General features: G+C 40.9%; 1 protein-coding gene across 20 annotated transcripts in view; it reads left to right on the plus strand.

Annotated features, from left to right (window-relative positions):
- MICAL3 (microtubule associated monooxygenase, calponin and LIM domain containing 3) overlaps positions 1-17,643 on the plus strand; it is a 756,715-nt gene that overhangs the window by 622,389 nt on the left and 116,683 nt on the right. For all 20 annotated transcript variants that reach the window (XM_029599822.1, XM_029599821.1, XM_029599828.1 and 17 more), the window contains 3 exons: positions 5,004-5,120; positions 14,654-14,745; positions 15,797-17,636. In XM_029599822.1, the coding sequence (XP_029455682.1) occupies positions 5,004-5,120; positions 14,654-14,745; positions 15,797-17,636 (2,049 nt within the window). The remainder of the gene's footprint in view (positions 1-5,003; positions 5,121-14,653; positions 14,746-15,796; positions 17,637-17,643) is intronic.

Here is a 17,643-nt window from a genome sequence, read left to right on the forward strand (position 1 = left end):
GGATTATTGCCATCCACGATAGTTCCGGACAGCCGAGAGAGAGAGAGAGAGAGAGCGAGAGCCAGCCTTACTATAGTGCCTATGCCCTACATAGGTATTTGAATCCCTATGGGAGGGCTACCTACTAACTTGGGGTGGGGATTAGGTATGAGCGTCGGGGGTTGGGGGCCACTTTGGCATTCCACATGAGACCTACGGACAGAACAGTGGTCTCTAGTGCAGATTTGCTGGCCGTCGGAGTGAGGACGCTCACTCCAAGAGGAGATTTGGGCAACATTCTCTCCACCTAGCATGTTGTTGCCCAGGTAGAGTGTCCATCAAACTAGGTAGAGAGAAAGTTGCCCAAACCACTTCTTGGAGTGAGCGTCCTCACTCCGACGGCCAGCAAATCTGCACTAGAGACCACTGTTCTGTCCGTAGGTCTCATGTGGAATGCGAAAGTGGCCCCCAACCCCCGACGCTCATACCTAATCCCCACCCCGAGTTAGTAGGTAGCCCTCCCATAGGGATTCAAATACCTATGTAGGGCATAGGCACTATAGTAAGTCTCTCTCTCTCTCTCTCTCTCTCTCTCTCTCTCTCTCTCTCTCTCTCTCTGAAACAGGCTGTCTGGGACTATCGTGGCCCGCGATGATTGAAGTCCAAAAACCGGGCTCGCACACTGGGAAAACATCGTGTGCGGCGCTAATGTTTTCTCGAATGGCGAAAAGATCACCGCACGCGATGTTTCCCCACTGCACAAAAGAAGCCTCATTTGCATTGGTAACGCCCCCTAATGCGTTACCAATGCGATATTTGAAAATGAGGCCCTATGTAACCGTAAAATATTGGCACACCATGGATAACTTAGAAACCTAACCAACCTATTTCGTGCCGAAATGTAAACCGTTGTGATGGTATATTACTAAACAATGGTATAGAAAAATTTTCAAATAAATAAATAAAAATAAAAGTATAAAAAGGGGGGAAAAAAGGTTGTTGCCTACAAAAATATTGTTGTGCCTGTTTGCACTTGTTGTCTCCCCCTTTTCTTTTCTAGCTAGGGGTTCCCCACTTGTGAGGACTGCCATCTAGTTTGCCTTCAGAGAAAGCAGACTTGCTTACCTGTAACAGGTGTTCTTCAAGAACAGCAGGATGTCAGTCCTCATGGAGCACACCCACCTTCCCATGAGGTTGGATTCTGGTTTGTTTGTTTTTTGCTAAAATAAAAAACTGAGGGGCCCTTGTGTAGATGTGTGGAATAATAGCATGCAAGGGCATGCTCAGAGAGGCACAAAGTTCTAGAAACTTTGATGTTTCCAGGCTGGTCTCCATCAGATGATGTTACCCATGGTGTGAGGACTGACATCCTGCTGTCCTCAGAGAACATCTGTTACAGGTAAGCAACTCTGCTTTTCTTTGATATTTGTAATCTTCCCAGTTTAAGGTTGGTTGAAATAAATATTCACTAGAGAGAACTTTTCTCAGAAGGGATCAGATTATAGGAAAGGATGTTCCAAGCCCTTTGTTTTAGTGATATTTGAACCACTGTGTTTGCTGGAAGTGAAACAATTGGTGGCACAGATTAAACCATCTTACTTTCTGTTAGATCCTTGTCCCTCATGGCTGATTAGAGGTTGCTCAGGTAAAGTGTTTATTTGATTGCAGTTTTTGGTTAATTGCTCATTGTGTATGGGAATAGTGCTGATGTGTGCGAATCAGCTGTTTCTCCATTACTAAAGAATGATCATGAGAATCCCATAGTTATAGGCCAGTGTCAAACTTACCATGTATTTTTAAAGTGATGAAGAAAGCAGTAAGGTCTCTTATTTTTGGGAATCTTCTGAATTCTTGCATCCAGCACAGGCTGGATTTAGATGGTGCAGTATAGAATCTTTATTAGTGTCCCTGTTGGATGATGTTTTCCCGATGTTGGACAGAAGGGAGGATGCTTTGCTGGTGTTGCTGGATTTATCCAGTGCTTTTGATTTGGTATATCATAAGTTACTGCTGGAAAAATGTGAAGTACTAGGATTGAAGGGTTTAGTACTAAAATGGTTAGAGAGTTTCTTCTACGGGAGGAAACAAATTTCTTTCTAAGGGAAACTTTCAGAAATATATGATGGCAAATGTGGTGTTCCCCAGGGATCTTCACTCTCGCTCATTCTTTTTAACATCTTTATGGGCCAGTTAGTTAAGATAATCGGAGGAGCAGGTTAGTTTTGTTTCTTCTATACTTCATTTTAAAGTTGTTTTGCTAAGATTGTGTACAATCTTTGTCTAATTTTTTTTTTTTATAATTTTTTTATTTATGTATTTTCAATGCAAATTCAAGAAATACACTTGAAATAGAAAGCAGAAATAAGGAAACATCCTACATTCAAGACAGGAATAAATAATATTGACCACTAAATATTACAAATATTCTACAGTCAATGCAAAAAGATCAAGTTAAACCGGCTACTCTAATTGCTTCATTTCTATTGGATTCAGAAAGAGAGTAGATACTCCGCAAGTTTTTTTGTTATCGTTCTGAGATGTTTTTAGGTCTACAAGTTGGTGCTTTTCCTGACCTGGCGAGGTCTACTCAACAGAAAGGAGGCAATTTCTTCAACTAAGGCCCCAAGTGTTACTTTTGGGTGCTTTTTTTTTGTTGAAATATCCCTGTAAATATGTAATTAAATTTCCTAACAATACATATATTTTCTTCTCTCCAGAACAGTTAACTGGTTTTTTGAAAGAGAAAGTGCCAACAATTTCTACTTCCCCTCTTTCATTTGTTGAGTGAGTGCATGTATGTCTGCAGTTAGATCCGATCATATTATAATGGCTTCCTGTTCAGATCCTTTTTTCCTTTTTAAGATAAATATTTCCTCGGATTATGTTTGTATCTCCCCCTTTTGAGGATTTAAAATGCAGAATATTTAGTAATCTTTGACTAATTATGTTTGCAGACCTTAAATTAGCTGATTAAAAGCTACTGATACTTTTACTTTGATAAATTGAATGACCCCGAGCTAGCACCGCTCAGGCTATTACAGTGTAGCAACACAGCATGCCTGTACAGTGTTTGACAGCATCCCCCCCCAGAAAGCCACATCTAAGGCATGTTTATCAGGGTATATTCAGTGGGCAGCTTCTAGTGCATTTGTAATACTCTACACTTTTTTAAATAGGATAACCTACTCAGTGAACCATTGATTTCACTTCACAAGGATTTATAATGGAACAGCTTCCTTAAGCAACATTTGTGCTGCATGTATTTTCAATCATCAGTTTCTCCTACACTTTGGAACAGATCGCTGACCCCAAAGGATTTATAAAGACTTTGTATCACCAACATCTCTGCATAAAGACATTTTTGGACTTGTACCCTTTCCAACATCTGGTGCTGGCCAACCCTTTTCTATGTTGTATTATTTTATATAATTGTAAAAAATCAAGAAATAGATTTTTTGGGGGTTTTTTTTTTGCCAATCCCTAAGGTGTTCCTATTCTTCTATACTTTACTGTATGTATTCACATCAGGAACACTAATAAGTATATTCAGTGACTTAATTTTTTGTTATATATATTTGTTCAATTTATATCCTGCCAATCCACAGATCTTAGTGGGTGCAGATAACGTACAAATTCTAGCCCCCTTGGGAAAGGATCTTGAGCTATGTTGTTTTATCTTGGCTCAATATTTAGAATCTGTTGCAGCTTGGTTGAAAGCAAATAAATTGGTATTAAATTCAACTAAAACCAAAGTGTTATATCTAGGGAATGGTGAGTTTGATAAACCACTAAAATTGAATGGCAATTTGATTACAAAGAAGGAGATAAGATCCCTGAGAGTCATGCTTGATTCAGCTTTAAGTATGGAAAAACACATTTTTGCAGGTGGCTAGAAATACCTGTCATAAAGTGAAAATGTTGAGCTATATCAGACTTTATTTAGATCTGTCTGCTTTAAGATAAGTGGCTTATGTGCTGGTACATTCACACACTGACTATTGCAATATGCTGTTTCTGGGACTTCCAGAAAAATTGATGCTGAAAATATAATTGATTCAAAATGTGACAGCCTGCTTAGTTACTGGTTAGTGAAAATTGTAAATTTGAAAATTGTAAATAAAAAAGAGTAGGTCTTTCTCTTCAATCATTCCAAATTTTTGGAATGGACTCCTGCTAACTTTGAGGGAAGAGAAATAGCTTTTAAGATTTCAGAAATTGTTGAAAACTTGGTTGATGAGCAATGTTTCTGAGTGTTGATTTATTTTATTTGAAGAATTGGGTTTTTGCTGATTTTAGTTTACTGTTGTTATAGTACTGTTTATGTTTATTTGATTATGATATGTTTTATTTAAGTTGTATATTGTATGATATATGTTGTACATCACTTAGGAAGATTTTTATCAGGTAGGCAATTAACAAATTATTTTAAATAAATAAATCTCTAGCTATGGCAAAATCATTTTGAAACCAAGAGATGGTTAAAGGGGGGGGGGATATGATAGAGGTCAAATCATGAAAGGATTTGAATGGGTAAATGTAAATCAGTTATTTACCTTTTCAATTAATACAAGGATTAGGGGGCACACAATGAAGTTAGCAAGTAGCACATTTAAAACAAATTGGAAAAGATTCTTTTTCACTCAATGCACAATTAAGCTCTGGAATTCATTGCCAAAGGATGTGGTTAAAGCAGTTAGTATAGTTGGATTTTAAAAAAGTTTTGGATAAGTTCCTGGAGGAGAAGTCTATAAACTGTTTTTAATCAATAGAGAATAACCACTGCTTGTTGCCAGCATTAGTAGCATAGGATCTGTTTAATTTTTGGGTATTTGCCAGGTACTTGTGACTTGGATTGGCCACTGCTGGAAAAAGGATACTGGACTTGTTAGACCCTTGGTCTGATCCAGTATGGCATATCTTATGTTCTTTTAAATGTATCTATTACAGAATAGCACTGTGGAGTGTTGGTATCTCATATCTCTGTTTTGCTTTTCTTTGTCCTCTTCCACATTACTCATGGGCAGATGATATTCCATCTGATGCAGAAGCAGAAGAACAATTACATCACTTAGAAATACAGGAGCAGGATCTGAAACTGAATGATGATGAATTGGCTGCAGCTGACCATGTAGAAGAAAATGGTAAATATATTAGTTGAATAAAATCTGAATTGCCAATGGGATATACAAATACAGTAGAACTCCCTGAAATATGTGATGGCAAAATGACACAAAACTAATGTCTATTCTCCCAGCTTTTATTCCTAGAACTTCAGGTATAATACAGCTAATGTGAACTTTCTAAGTCTGCTACTTCTGTTCTCTTGTTAAACACAAATAGAATAGCATTCTATATAAAAGTCATAATAATTGTGCATTCTTCCCCTTTGCTTGGAGAGAATGCACAATGATTATGACTTTTGTTTAAAATGTAAATGTATCACCTAGTATCTTCATTGTGTATCCCCTAGGCTTTGTACTTTTTGGAAGAGTAAACAACCAATTAACGTTTACTCCTTCCACTCCACTCATTATTTTATAGACCTTTATCAAATCTTCCCTGAGCCTTCTCTTCTCCAAGCTGAAGAGATTTCTATCAAGTTAAAAGATAGAAAACAGAGAGTAGGGCTAAATGGTAAGTTTTCCCAGTGAAGAAAGGTGAATAGCGGAGTGCCCCAGGGATCTGTTCTGGGACCACTGCTTTTTAATATATTTATAATTGACCTGGAAATGGGGTCAGTGAGTGAGTTGATCAGATTGGCTGATGACACCAAATTATTCAAAGTTGTTAAATCTCAAGAGGATTCTGAGAAAATACAAGAGGATTTTTCAAAACTGGGAGGACTGGGCATACAAATGGCAAATGAAATTTAATGTGAACAAGTACAAAAGTGATGCACTTAGGGAAGAGTAACACAAATTATAGCTACATAATACAAGGGTCCACATTAGGAGTCACCATTCAGGAAAAGGATCTAGGCATCATCATTAATACATTGAAATCTTCTGCTCAGTGTGCAGCAGCAGCCAAGAAAGAAAATAGAATGCTAGGTATTATTAGGAAAGGAATGGTGAATAAAACAGAAAATATCATAGTGCCTCTGTATTGCTCCATGGTACGACCTCATCTTGAATATCGTATGCAGTTCTGGTCAAAACATCTCAAAAAGATATAGCAGAATTAGAAAAGGTACAGAAAGGACAACTGAAATTATAAAGGGGATGGAATGATTTGCTTATGAGGAAAGGCTAAAGAGATTAGGACTCTTCAGCTTGAAGAAGAGGGGAGATATAATAGAGATCTATAAAATGAGTAGAATGGAACGAGTAAATGTTAATTGGTTGTTCACTCTTTCAAAGAGTACAAAGACTAGGGGACACACGATGAAGTTACTATGTGATGCATTTAAAACTAATAAGAGAAAATATTTTTTTACTCAGCACACAGTTAAACTCTAGAATTCATTACCAGAGGATGTGATGAAAGCTATTAATGTAGCTGCATTTAAAAACGGTTTGGGGCGATTTTCCGTCCTGAATATGGAGAGTTCAGAACTTACTGTTTTTACTGTGCTGATTGCTTCTTTCTTGCCTCGTTCTCCGATCTCATTCATGGCCGCCTTATTGACCTCTGCGACTGGGTGCAAGTGAGAGAGGGTTTTTTTCCTCTCTTACTGTCCGGTCCGTGGCAACGTCGTTGTATGTATTAGACCAAGTATCCCAGTGCACTCATGATTACATATTGGGTTTGCTGCCCTACCGCTGGTTTCTACGTCCGTTGAGCTTCTGGGAAGTTGCTCTGATGGATTGGAGCCGGCCTTGTATCCTGTCCCTGCCTGGGGCTACACTGGGCTTCTGGAGACTGATGGTAACCTGTACATTCATTGATGTTCTCATGTTACGGTGGCACCCATCTGCAGTGAAGCCTTTCCCCGTATAAGTTTCTTTTTTCTCTACGATATAACTTAAATTTGCAGTTTCCTCTGGACTCCATTAATTGCTCATTTCAAAGTGAATTAGGAGTATTGGGGGTGGGGTGGGGAGTCCTTGTGGACTCTGTTAGGCTTGGTTTGTTGTAATGGTTAAAGTAGGGTAAAAAGGGGAATGGGGACAAATAGAGGGATTTGGGGGGGGGGGGCAGAAATATCTCCTATGGCTTACCATTGGGTTACTCTGATTTAAATTGGTCATTTACACTGTATGCCGCATCATGTGCTAGTGTGAATCTGGAGTGGGATCCCTAGCTGGGAGGGTCCCTGCTTATCATGTGGTTATCAGTTCACAGTGTTCTGGTTAGATGAGGGATTCTTGTAGATGGCTAGCTGTGGATTCCGTTTGTTCTCTTGGAACGTATGTGGTATTAATTCGCCCAAAAAGAGAACAAAAATTCTATCCGTACTCAAAAAACACTCCACCACTGTAGCTTATTTACAAGAAACGCACCTTACTGATCCTGAGCATCAGAAATTACGTCTGAATTGGGTGGGAGAGATTTATTACGCCTCTGCTACTACTCAATCCGCAGGCGTTGCTATATTGGTCCATAAGAGTCTTCCACTCCAGATTAAGAAGGAAATTAAAGATCCTTCAGGACGCTTTATCATATTGATTGCAGAACTGTTTCAGACCCCGATTGTGTTATATAACTTGTATGCCCCTAACAATCCCCGGCTTGAGATTTATCAATCTGTCTATAGCAAACTGGTTCCTTATATGGACCACGCTTTACTTCTGGGGGGGGCGACTTTAATAGTCTCCAAGATTCAAAGTTAGACAGGACAGGTACTGCTGCGAAGGCAGGGTCGTCATGGGGGGACATTCGCTTCCTGGAGCACTCCCTCCACTTGATGGACCCCTGGCGCATGCTTAATCCTACTTCCCGAGATTTTACCCACATTTCCCATGCCCATGTCACTCAGTCCTGGATAGACTATCTATTAATTAGTGCCATCATTTTTCCTGGGGTTACTATGGCAGGTATTGAAGACGTGGTAATATCAGACCATGCATCGATTTGCTTGGATCTTGATTGGACTTGGCGTTATCCTTATTTTATCATTGATGACCCCATCTACAGGACTACCTAAAGGACAAATGGGATGCTTACACATAGACTAAACAAGCACACATAGATGATCCCATCTTGTTTTGGGACAATGCCAAAGCAGTACTTAGAGGAGAGATCATCTCCTATGTCACACGCAGACGGACCACCATTAATAAGCAAATAATCACCCTGGGTTCCCAGTTGACGCGAGCAAGGGGTGCTCTTTCAGCCAACACTCTCGCGAACCGGGCACACTATTTTGCTCTCCAGAGTGCTCTTAACACAGTATTACACCAACGCGCAAAAAAAAAGTATCTTTTATTACAAATTTCACCTATTTCTATATGGCAACAAATCGAGTAAAATGATGGCAAATCTCATTCGCACCAACCATGCTTCCCGCCAAATCACAGCCTTGTGCTACCCTGGAGGTGGGATTGCTCGGGACACCCCCACTATCCTTTCCATATTTCATTACTATTATGCGTAACTTTATTCGGCGACTAGTATGGTTATGTCGGAACGTGATCTTTTTTGTAACCGTTATCCACTGCCGACTTTAACCAAGGAGCAAGCGACTTTTTTAAATGCTCCGATTTCCGAGGACGAGGTCCGTTTCGCTATTAAACAAGCCAAACATTGTAAAGCTCCGGGGTCTGACGACTTTACGGCCGACTTCTACAAGGGCCTAATTGATTCAATTGTGGTACCACTAACATGTACTTTTAATGCTTTAATCGACACTGACACTTTTCCAGTGCGTGGCAATATTGCGCATGTCACGTTAATTCCCAAACCTGGCAAGGATCCTATGTACCCAGCGTCCTACCGACCAATATCGCTCTTCAACGTTGATCATAAATTTTTGGCCAAGGTATTGGCTGACCACTTAGCTGGTTTGATACTTTTCCTAGTTAGGGCAGATTAAGTCAGATTTGTACGGAAGCACTTTGCGCTAACGCATATTAGGAGGGTGATGGCGGCCATGGCACTTTGTCAGCAAGTAGGGGAACCTTATAGTCAGTTTTGATGCCGAAAAGGCTTTTGATCGCGTAGAATGGGATTATTTATTTTTTATTTTGCGATCCATAGGAATTTAGTTTTAATTTAATTTTAAAACTTTTCTATACCGTTGCTAAGTTAAATACCGTCGCAACGGTTTACATGTAGGCACATATTTAATGTAGGTAAAAGTGTACTATAGTACATTCTAACAGGTGCCGTCAAAGGTTCAGTTACAATATATCATTAGACATAGTCATTTAGCGAAGTAGTTCATGACCAATTGTACCAAGGTACTTACACCGGTAGTTTTATTACACATAGTATTATAGTTATGGTTTATTGTGGTGTAGAGTTCATAGACTAATCTACTGTATAGTCCTATAGGGTTTTTCTATAAAGTGATACAGCTCATATATCATTCCCCTATGGCCATTCTGGTGGCTAATGCATCCCAATCGGAGCCCTTTCACATTTCCCAAGGCACTCAACAGGATTGCCCTCTCTCACCCCTGTTGTTTCTGTTGCAACTGGAGCCACTCCTGTTGGCCATCCAGGCAGATAGGGAAGTGTGGGGAGTGCAGTTTTGTTTGGAAACTTTTAAATATGCCGCTTTTGCGGATGACATCTTAGTCGTCTTAACACACCCAGGCTCATCCTTACCGCTGTGACCTTGGGCATTTCTCGGGATTTAAATTAAACATTGGGAAATCGGAGGCTCTGGCCTATCCAGATTCTCTGCGGACTACTTGGGGGAAATTCCTTCCCTTTGAAATGGGCGGACAGTCAACTTAAATATCTGGGGATTTATCTTTACCCAACTTCACCATCTCTATGATCTGAATGTGTCTCCTCTTCTCCGGACATCAGTGACATGCCTGGCCACATGGAGATCTCTCCCTTTATCTCTGATGGGATGAGCGAACATTTATAAATTGATTCTCCTGCCCAAGTGGCTCTAATTATGAATTTGCCCTTGGTGCTTAAACGGCATGGTCTCTGGAAAAGGCGCTGCGTTCCTTTGTATGGGGAGGGGGGGGGGGGAAGAAAGCATGCATTCAGTTCCAACATCTTCAGTTGTGATGGGATAGGGGAGGTTTAAATATTCCAAATTTGAAATTATATAATGTGGCTGGGAACCTCCGTTTGGCCAGGGATTGGCTACTGGGAGAGTCGGCTTATATTAACCTTGCGGCTGAAAAAACTTTAATGGGGGGATTGGAGCCCCGGTATGTTCTGCTGGCCTTGCGCGGCGTCTCTCCCCATTACTCACACGTTTGTTCCATCCGATCCACTGGGTGTGGAGACAGGTTACTAGGATGTTTTCCCTCCCAAGCCAGTATGCCTACTTTTTCCCCCTTAGAGGGAATGCTGATTTCCAGCCAGGTTCTCATACAGCGGGGTTTCAAGAGTGGACATCCTGAGGCATAATATATTTAGGGCATGTGCTAGATGCCGAAGGTCACTTATTATCATTTGCCACCCTATCCGAGCAATATGCCTTAACAAAGCAACACATCTTTCCATACCTGCAATTACAGCATTATTTTAGGGCCTTGCCTGCAGATTCTAAATTGCCTCAGCATTTCGAGACTAGGGCAGCGCTTTTTGCTATAGACAAGACACAGAGTCCCTCTTTAGCGCACTATTATAGGCGGCTCACTAACGGGCCAGATGAGGGAGTGTTCGTGCTTTTGGCTGCAAATTTAGTAACGGGGGACCAGATAAAACAGGGGTTCTGTTCCATCTCGCAAGTGGCCATTAATGTTTATTTCTGGGAGTTACAATTTAAGTTCTTGTGGCGTGCCTATACTCCTCCTAACATGGTGGTGCACTATAAAATTGTTGCCTCTATATGTTATGGGAAATGTAAACAACAGACTTGCACTTTGTTTCATATATTTTGGGGTTGTTACTTCGGTGATTTTGGGGGCGCATATTGCAATATTTGTCTGGCTTATTGGAAGTTAATTTGACTCTGGAGCCCCAGCTTGTGCTCTTTGGTCTCATTCCAGCCATGCAAATACGTAAATGGGGGCCTTGGATGTTCATACATAAGGCCTTGTGTGTAGGGAAAAAGATAATTCTTTCACAATGGCGCTCAGTAGACCCGCCCTCCTATTGGACATGGGCAACCAACTACATGACCTGATGCAGTTGGAGCACTGTTAGTTCGAACTTCACCTCTCCATCGACGATGATTTCTGCACATCTGGGACCCCTACATTTAAGAACTTCTGCATCGTCCACGAAGCCTAATTCTAAATAGCTTCATTTCCGACTCGATGTGTATATGATGAGGTCTATACCTCACCAACTTGATAGTACGCTTAAGTTCTATTGTTCAATAAGCCATGGGGGGGGGGGGGGAGTGGGAGAGGGGGAAGTGGGAGAAACTGGGCAAGGGACTTCATCTATGTAAAAATGAGTGACCTGCTGGATATATTTGGTTGCGAAGCGAACAGTTGATCATTGTTGTATTCATCTGTTGTCTATGTGACCTTCCGTTTCTTCTGTTAAGCTCAATAAATAAAAACAGTTTGGACAAGTTTCTGGAGGAAAAGTCCATAAATATTATTAAGATGGACTTGGGGAAATCCACTGCTTTTCCTTGGGATAAGCAGCGTGGAATCAATCTAATCTTTGGGATCCTTCCAGGTACTTGTGATCTGGATTGGCCACTTGAAAACAGGATACTGGGCTTGATAGATCTTTGGTCTGAAACATAGAAATGACGGCAGAAGAAGACCGAACGGCCCATCCAGTCTGCCCAGCAAGCTACGCACTTTATCCTTTTTTTTTTTTTTTTTATCTTTTTCTCTCACCCACCTGTTACTATTGGCTTCCAGTACCCTCCAGCCCTAATTCCCCTCCACCCCACCACTAATGTAGAGAGCAGCGCCGGATCTGCATCCAAGTGAACATCCAGCTCAATTAGGGGTACCAACCGCTGCAACAAGCAGGCCACACCCCTGCCCCATACTCTTACCCACCCCTGGTTTGTTTGGTTTTTTTTTGGAGATGGCAGCCCTCCATCCTTCCGCTCCGTGAAGGTGGAACACCAACCACTGGCATCCCGCTCTGTGAATGCCTCTGTGGCTACTGCCGCTCCGTGCAGTGTTTTGCTGCCTCCTCTTTATTCACGTCCTCTAGACTTGATGGACCCACAGTGTTTATCCCACGCCCCTTTGAAGTCCTTCACAGTTTTAGACTTCACCACTTCCTCCGGAAGGGCATTCAAGGCCTCCACCACCCTTTCCGTGAAGAAATACTTCCTGACATTGGTTCTTAGTCTTCCTCCCTGGAGCCTCAGCTCGTGACCTCTGGTTCTGCTGATTTTTTTCTGATGGAAAAGGTTTGTCGTAGTCTTTGGATCATTAAAGTTTTTCAAGTATCTGAAAGTCTGAATCATATCACCCCTGCTCCTCCTTTCCTCCAGGGAGTACATATTTAGATTCTTCAATCTCTCCTCGTATGTCATCCGATGAAGACCCTCCACCTTCCTGGTCGCCCTTCTCTGTACCGCTTCCATCTTGTCTTTGTCTCTTTGTAGATACGGTCTCCAGAACTGAACACAGTACTCCAGGTGAGGCCTCACCAAGGACCTGTACAAGGGGATAATCACTTCCCTTTTCTTACTCGATATTCCTCTCTCTATGCAGCCCAGCATTCTTCTGGCTTTTGCTATCGCCTTGTCGCATTGTTTCGCAGACTTCATATCATTAGACACTATCACCCCAAGGTCTCTCTCCTGCTCCGTGCACATCAGCCTTTCCCCCCCCATCGAATACAGTTCATTCGGATTTCCACTCCCCATATGCATGACTTTGCACTTCTTGGCATTGAATCCCAGCTGCCATATCTTCAACCACTCCTCCAGTTTCCTTAAATCCTGTCTCATTCTCTCCACTCCTTCCGGCGTGTCCACTCTGTTGCAGATCTTAGTGTCATCTGCAAAAAGACAAACCTTATCTTCTATCCCGTCCGCAATGTCGCTCACAAAGATATTGAACAGGACCGGTCCCAACACAGATCCTTGCGGTACACCACTTAAAACTGCTCTCTCTTCAGAGAAAGTTCCATTTACCATCACACCTCGACACTCACTCCTAAGATTCTCGTTTTATTCACCAGTCTCCTGTGCGGAACCGTATCAAAAGCTTTGCTGAAATCCAAGTAGATGACATCGAGCGCTCTTCCTTGATCCAATTCCTTGGTTACCCAGTCAAAAAAGTCAATCAGATTTGTCTGACAGGATCTTCCCCTGGTGAATCCATGCTGCCTCTGGTCCATCAATTCTTCTGACTGTAGATAGTTCACTATTCTCTCTTTCAACAGTGATTCCATTACTTTTCCCACCACCGACTCAGTATGGCAAGTCTTATGTTCTTATGCTACATGGTAAGCAGAGGGGATTTATTATGCTGTTTCATTGAGGTTCCTTTTTAACTATGGATGACATAAAATTAAAATCACTAATAAAACGGCCAGGGATACTATGCATGCACACCCAGAAAGCCGTTTTCAAAGCAGTTTCCTCAGGTGAAAAGCAATCTACCTAGATAAAGTGCTTTCCTAAAAAATTATCGTCTTTTATCCAGCTAAAAGAAGACACAGGCTTCCACAGCAAGCATACTTTTAGCCAGATTGAGAGGAAAGGTTCTTGGGTTTGTGTTGGATCGGGAGAAAATCCAGTTCTAACACACAATTCAAAAACTGCTTTTTGAGAGAGTGGATTTTGAATTTAGGTTTTTGGTTACTCAATTTTCCAAATGTTACTTGATTTTTCCAGATTGTTCAGCACAATTAAGCATTTATGAGGAAGTCTGTCCAAGACTGCATAAACACGTGGGAGGGGAAAAAAGAGTTAGGTGTTAAAAGCATCTTCATAACACTCTAGTGAATCAAAATGACTTCCATTAACTACAATAGTATGGTATAAAAATTATCATACCAATATTAATCACTGTTACCCAGACTGCTTTTGTTTATATGTTATGGCTATATATTTGGTATCGATATTTTCACAGATCTATAGTAGTTTCAATAATACAAGAAAAACCATATAAGGTTGAATTTAACTAATGAAAAGCATCCATTGGAAGACCAGGATTTATGTGTTCACATTTGTTATGAAATTTATAAATAAAATTTCAAAATACCTTAAAATTGATTTAAAAAAATAATTATTATTATTCAAGCTTGTCTTTGATTATTGTCTGTGGAATTGTTACCGTTTTCTGAAGGAAAAGAACAGGATAATTTTGTATGCATATGGTGTAGTAAGTCATAGCAATAAAAAAAAAATTACATTTTTTAAAAAAGTAATTAGTTGCCTAGGTAAGCTGTCCAAATGGCATTTGTTAATTATGTGACTTGCTCCGTAAAAGTCAGGTACTTTGCTAGCTGCAATACTCGTATCTAGCTATTTTACAGTGCTGCTTTGAAGTACAAACAATGCTTAATTAAGTGGATATATCACAAACCCCAAAGCCTTGGTTCAATATGGTCCCTTCCTTATTCCTATATTTTAATTCAAAGAGCCTTTCCATCTCAAAAAGTATTTTTATATAAAAGGTGCTTTTAGCATATGAAAAGCCAGTTTAAATTTCTTACACTCTTCCAGGTCCATCCAAAATCTCAAGTCCAGTCCACTTACCTGCAGAGATCACTGTTCCTGTGTGTCCAGTCCACAGCCCCAGTGCACAGCAGACAGAGGTAAGAGAGCATCCAACAGGCTACCACATAATACTGTTTACATATATTAGTGAGGAATCATTTTCCTGTTGCAAGCAGCAAGATGACCGACCAGAAGTTCAGTTTTCTATATGTATGTTCATAATCTCTTTTTTGCAGGCAAAAAACATAGTTGTAGTCAGGAAGGTACCAGCTTGAGTTAAAAGAACTAATAGCAAGGTATACTATCTTAGCAGTAAATGCTCACTTATAGATTTTATTGTGATTTGCATTTCATTTACAATGGAAAAGAACATAAATTTCATACAAATTGGAAACAGAATGTCATGGAAATGTAAGATCACAATAATTCCAGCAAAGTTTTGCTTATGATTGATGCAATATTTTCTTAGTTTTAAATACATTTTAAATCACTGGAATTCGTTGCCAAAGGATGTAGTGAAAGCTATTAGTGTAGCTGCATTTAAAAAAGATTTGGACAATTTCCTGGAGAAAAGTCCATTATCAATTATTAAGGGAAAGTTGCAGAAATGCACTGCTTATTCTTGAGATAAGCAGAATGGAATCTCTCTACCCCTTGGGATCCTGCCAGGTACTTGTGACCTGGATTGGCCACTGTTGGAAACAGGATGCTGGGCTTGATGAACCTTTGGTCTGATCCAGTATGGCAAGCCTTATGTTCTTATGTTGAAGTTAAAGGTGAAAATGGTACTGCATTTTCAGTCTTTTATTCTTATAAACTTTAAAAGTCAGCAAATTGTAGAAAGAATAAATTGGTAAACCTGTTAATTCATTTTCCACATGGCAGTTTTCCAAATGTGTGACAGTAAAGTGAACCTGTTTAAATCAGTATCAATGTGTGTGATATCCAAGTGGTTCTGAATGAAATTAAAGCTTGTAACAGGCAGTGAAATTTCAAAGGTAAGATACACACCATAGTGCAATATATTAGCAATACCATCTTCGTTTTCCTGAAAAAAAAATGAAAATGTTACTCTGTATTCTGTTTTCAAATTCTTTCAGTAGTCAGTAAATATTCTGTTTTAATTTTGTTACTTTCCTTTCTCTACAGATTACAAATGATATCTTATTGGCTCTTAAGCAGAAATCTCCACAAGAAAGATTTTTTCCTGACCTTGTCCTCTTACAGGAGGAACCAGATGATAGAGTCTCAGCAGATGAGAAAATCAAAAGCCCTCCTGTGCCAGTTTCTCCAGTTCATTTCCAGCCATTAGCATTACCAGAGGCCACCATGCCTAAATCACCAGTGCATTCTCAGCAAGCAACCCCCTCTGCAGACTCTTGCCCATTGACTGTCCAGCTGCCTATTTGTTCCCAGCCTTTGCCTTCCACTGAGGCATCTGTTCCCACAGCAACTACCTCCCCAGTTTGTTTGCAGCCTATTCCAACAATGACCTCCACTCCTCTACTCAAACTTACTATGAGGGGTCAAGATAGTGAAATGGAGAAGCTCACAAGCCCCTTGGCAGAAGAAGCTCTGAAACGGAATGACCTCATTGAGGAATTCTGGATGAAGAGTGCTGAAATTCGCAGGAGTCTTGGGCTTACCCCACTGGACAGGACTAAAGCATTAGAAATGAACTTTTCAGTAGCCTCCCCAGAACCAGCATCTTTAAGTTCATATACAACCAAGGATGTCTTAAAGGAATACAAGGTCAGTCGTGTAGGACCCCAGCCTGCCCCAAGAAAGCTAAACACACCCAAACTTGAGAGTGAGCATCTTTCTCTCTTGACTCCAAAATCACCATCAGAAAAAGAACTGAGAAGCTCTGATGGAGAGAAGAAAGATTTGTCCAGCAGCTCAGGCTTGGGACTCAAAGGTAGCTCTTCCAATATCAGAACAATTGCCAGTGAGAGCTTCAATACCTCAGACTCTACTATGTTCACTCCTCCATCAAGTCCTCCACCCCCACCTCCTCAGAATGAGGAACCAGCAACTCTGAGGAGAAAGATGAATCAATCCTCCTGGCAGAAAGAGTTGGAGTCCAAACAGGTACCAGCACTGGTACAGCCACCCAGTACTTGTGATGTGAGTGGCACTACCAAAGAGCCAATCAAGGAGCCAAAGCAGGAGGTGCGAAAGTCATTCATAGAGAGCGTGGATGAGATTCCTTTTGCTGATGATGTTGAAGATACATATGATGACAGGACAGAAGACACAAGCCTTCATGAGAGGTTTTATACACCCCCTACCAGTAGGCCAAAACCAGACAAGCCTTCTCATCTAGCCCTGGCCAAGGAAAATGGCGAGCTACCATCATTGGAAAAGGTTCACCAAAGGAAAATACTGCCCCGAATCTCTCTGGAAGCCAAGGAACTGGCAGAGGAAAGGATGAGAGCCAGGGAAAAATCTGTGAAGAGCCAGGCCTTGCGTGATGCCATGGCTCAGCAGCTATGTAAAATGAGAGAGCTAGAAGCTACTGCTGCAGCCTCAGAGTCCTCTAAGGATTTATGGAAACCCTCTGCAAAAACCTCTAGGCACCTGAAGGCCAAAGACTCAGAGTCTCCTAAGCTTGCAGTTCTTAGATTATCAGATGTACCCACTCTGAAACATGAAACTGCTAATGAGAGATTCTCCTCTCCTCCTGCAGAGGGTTCTGTCACGTCCTCTGAAGGATCCGCTGGTAAAAATAAGAAAAGGACTTCACTCTTCTCACCTCGAAAGAACAAAAAAGAGAAGAAATCTAAGAATGATAGCAACTGGCTTTCAGATAAGGCTGGCCCTATATCCGAGGAAGTAACTAAACGGAAATCTCTCTGGAAGTCTGTCTTCTCTGGATATAAGAAAGATAAAAAGAAGCAAGATGACAAATCTTGCCCTAGTACTCCCTCAAGCAGCACAACAGTGGATTCAGGGAAAAACAAGATTTCACCAGTGGTTAAAACAACAGGTAAAGT

This window comes from Rhinatrema bivittatum, chromosome 4, assembly GCF_901001135.1.
Source record: "Rhinatrema bivittatum chromosome 4, aRhiBiv1.1, whole genome shotgun sequence".
Classification (NCBI taxonomy): Eukaryota; Metazoa; Chordata; class Amphibia; order Gymnophiona; family Rhinatrematidae; genus Rhinatrema; species Rhinatrema bivittatum.